At 37.5% G+C, this 2159-nt stretch overlaps 1 protein-coding gene across 1 annotated transcript; it reads right to left on the minus strand.

Moving 5' to 3' along the window:
• Positions 1-504: 504 nt before the first annotated feature.
• Positions 505-1136, minus strand: LOC126626378 (uncharacterized). Its single transcript, XM_050295700.1, has 2 exons — positions 794-1136; positions 505-686 (listed from the first exon to the last, which is right to left on the minus strand). The coding sequence occupies exons 1-2, from the start codon at positions 1112-1114 to the stop codon at positions 633-635; spliced, it is 375 nt and encodes a 124-aa protein (XP_050151657.1). The 5' UTR covers positions 1115-1136; the 3' UTR covers positions 505-632.
• Positions 1137-2159: the final 1023 nt, after the last annotated feature.

Here is a 2159-nt window from a genome sequence, read left to right on the forward strand (position 1 = left end):
CGCAAATGTTAAGGGAAAATAACTTTAGTTATAATTCCATAGACTAGTTAGGATAAAAGGCAAGTAAGGAATGCTCTAAAGTTGAAAGTATCAACCAAGCAAGCTGTGATGTTCACTGATGAATACTGATATCCTGGGTTGTTTTTGGTGCACAAAATGCAGTTGAAATGAGACTCCAACATGAGAAATCAGACGAGTGCAATTTAAAATCAGAGAGAGAAAATTATTAAATAAAAAAGTGGGCAGATAGACGACGAATTTACTGGCCATGCATCAAGCGAACAAAATGTGCACCAAGTACAACAACAATCAAACCAATTCAAATCTTGTTCTTTATTCCTTATGAGAGCATCACATCTCCAGTAAATCGAGGTTTTACTAAATTTTCATATCCACACGCTGATGTCAAAATTGCGACGTATATTCATATTCAGGCACATGAAACGACCCTCAAGGTTGAACTTTTTTGGTCGGTTTAAATTTGTGTAACTGTAAACTAACAAGTATTCAAAATTGAACTTTATTGCAGCATATACAAAAGGTATTTCAGGGGTAACATTCCACAGCATTCCAACTGATAACACTTCGAACAACACTATTACAGTGTAACTCGGTAAACGATAACTTACAAACTACGCATCCGGTTTTCGAGCTTTATTCTTGTTGCCGTATATCAATCCAGTCTCCTGAGACGGAATTCAAGTTGTAATTTGAAGTATTTGGCAAGCAATTGAAAAACTCAATCATAATTTTTTTCACTTGAAACAGCAGAAACTCAGATATGAAACAGTACCTGAGGATCGGCGATCGGTTTCCGCTTCTCTACGTAGGCATGGGGATCCGCAGAGGCCAGAGCAGCCCTTTCCTGCTGTTCCCGCTTGAGGTCCTGTGAGGGCTTCACCCAGAGGAAGTAGGCTAGCGTACCAGCCACCACCCATGACGCCAGGTTGCTTCCTCCTCTCAGGCCTCCCGTCGAATTCGATACGAAGGACCTCACATTTCCCAATCTTCTCTTCCATGTGCTCGTCATTGATGTCAATTTCGTCGCCTCTCTCGCCGAAATGGGGATTCGGGATTTATAGGGTTTTTTATTTCTCTGATCCCCCTTTTGCATGATATATGCTATTTCCAAACTATAACACCGAAACGCTGGAGGCAGGAGGGCCTCCTCAAGTAAAGAAGAATTTTAGGCCTCTTGGGCCACTCTTTTAAGTTGGTTGGACTGGGGCCTCTTGGGCCACTCTTTTAAGTTACTTGGGGATTCCACGATCGTAAATAATTAAAGGATAATTACATGAGAAAAACGGTGACTATAATATTTCGATTTCTCCAAAACCTTTAGCATAATTCTTTTTATGTTAATATTTGTAAACCATGATCCATGGGTCCATTATTTAAGATTAATAGAATTATCTTTAAGTAGTGGCCTTGCCCAGGCTAATCTATTGTATCGTCTTAAACTTTTATTACCACAATAATTGATTTTAGGACATACATTCGAGTTCTAATAATCTCTCACCGGCACTAAAAATTAATTAGTGTCTCATTATACCAATGACAAATATACCAAAATTTTCATATTGCTAACATAAATGTATAAGGAGAAACCGTCAACGATGAATGTATATGTATATGGAGAAAACACATGTATGAAGGACAGAGAGAGAATATGTTAAAGGGAATATTGTCTTTATAATGTGTTACAGAACAAAAAAGTTATCTTCCATAAGGAATATTGTTATTCTTTTCAACTTTGATTGTAGTTGTAGTGGACAATAAGAATATTATTATATTGTGAAGTTATAAAGTACAGATCTATTTGGTCAGTACATCTTCAGCACTATTTTCGGAAGTCTATTAAATAGTATAGAGTATGGATCTCTATCTATATACTATATTTTTGTTTGTTTTTTTGTTTTTTTGTTTTTTGTAAAATGAAGACAACCGGTGGCAAGTCACGTTATCCACCTATTACGGGGGCTGGGAATACTCACATAGGCATTTCAGCCTTCCTCTGGCCACAAGTCTAACTTCCATACCAGTTTGAACTCGAGACCTCAAATTTTTAGTATTTAAAGATCAATGCATTACAGTTAAGGGAGTGGGTTGGATGGTCAACCTATCCTAACTCAACCTTTACAATTCGGATTTGGAGTGGG

This window comes from Malus sylvestris, chromosome 6, assembly GCF_916048215.2.
Source record: "Malus sylvestris chromosome 6, drMalSylv7.2, whole genome shotgun sequence".
NCBI classification, from domain to species: domain Eukaryota; kingdom Viridiplantae; phylum Streptophyta; class Magnoliopsida; order Rosales; family Rosaceae; genus Malus; species Malus sylvestris.

Excerpts from the sequence above, each read along its gene's own strand:
- LOC126626378 (XM_050295700.1), bottom strand. The coding sequence starts at position 1,114 with ATGCAAAAGGGGGATCAGAGAAATAAAAAACCCTATAAATCCCGAATC. Across the intron at positions 687-793 it reads AACCGATCGCCGATCCTCAG|GAGACTGGATTGATATACGG; the intron begins GTACTGTTTCAT and ends ATTCCGTCTCAG.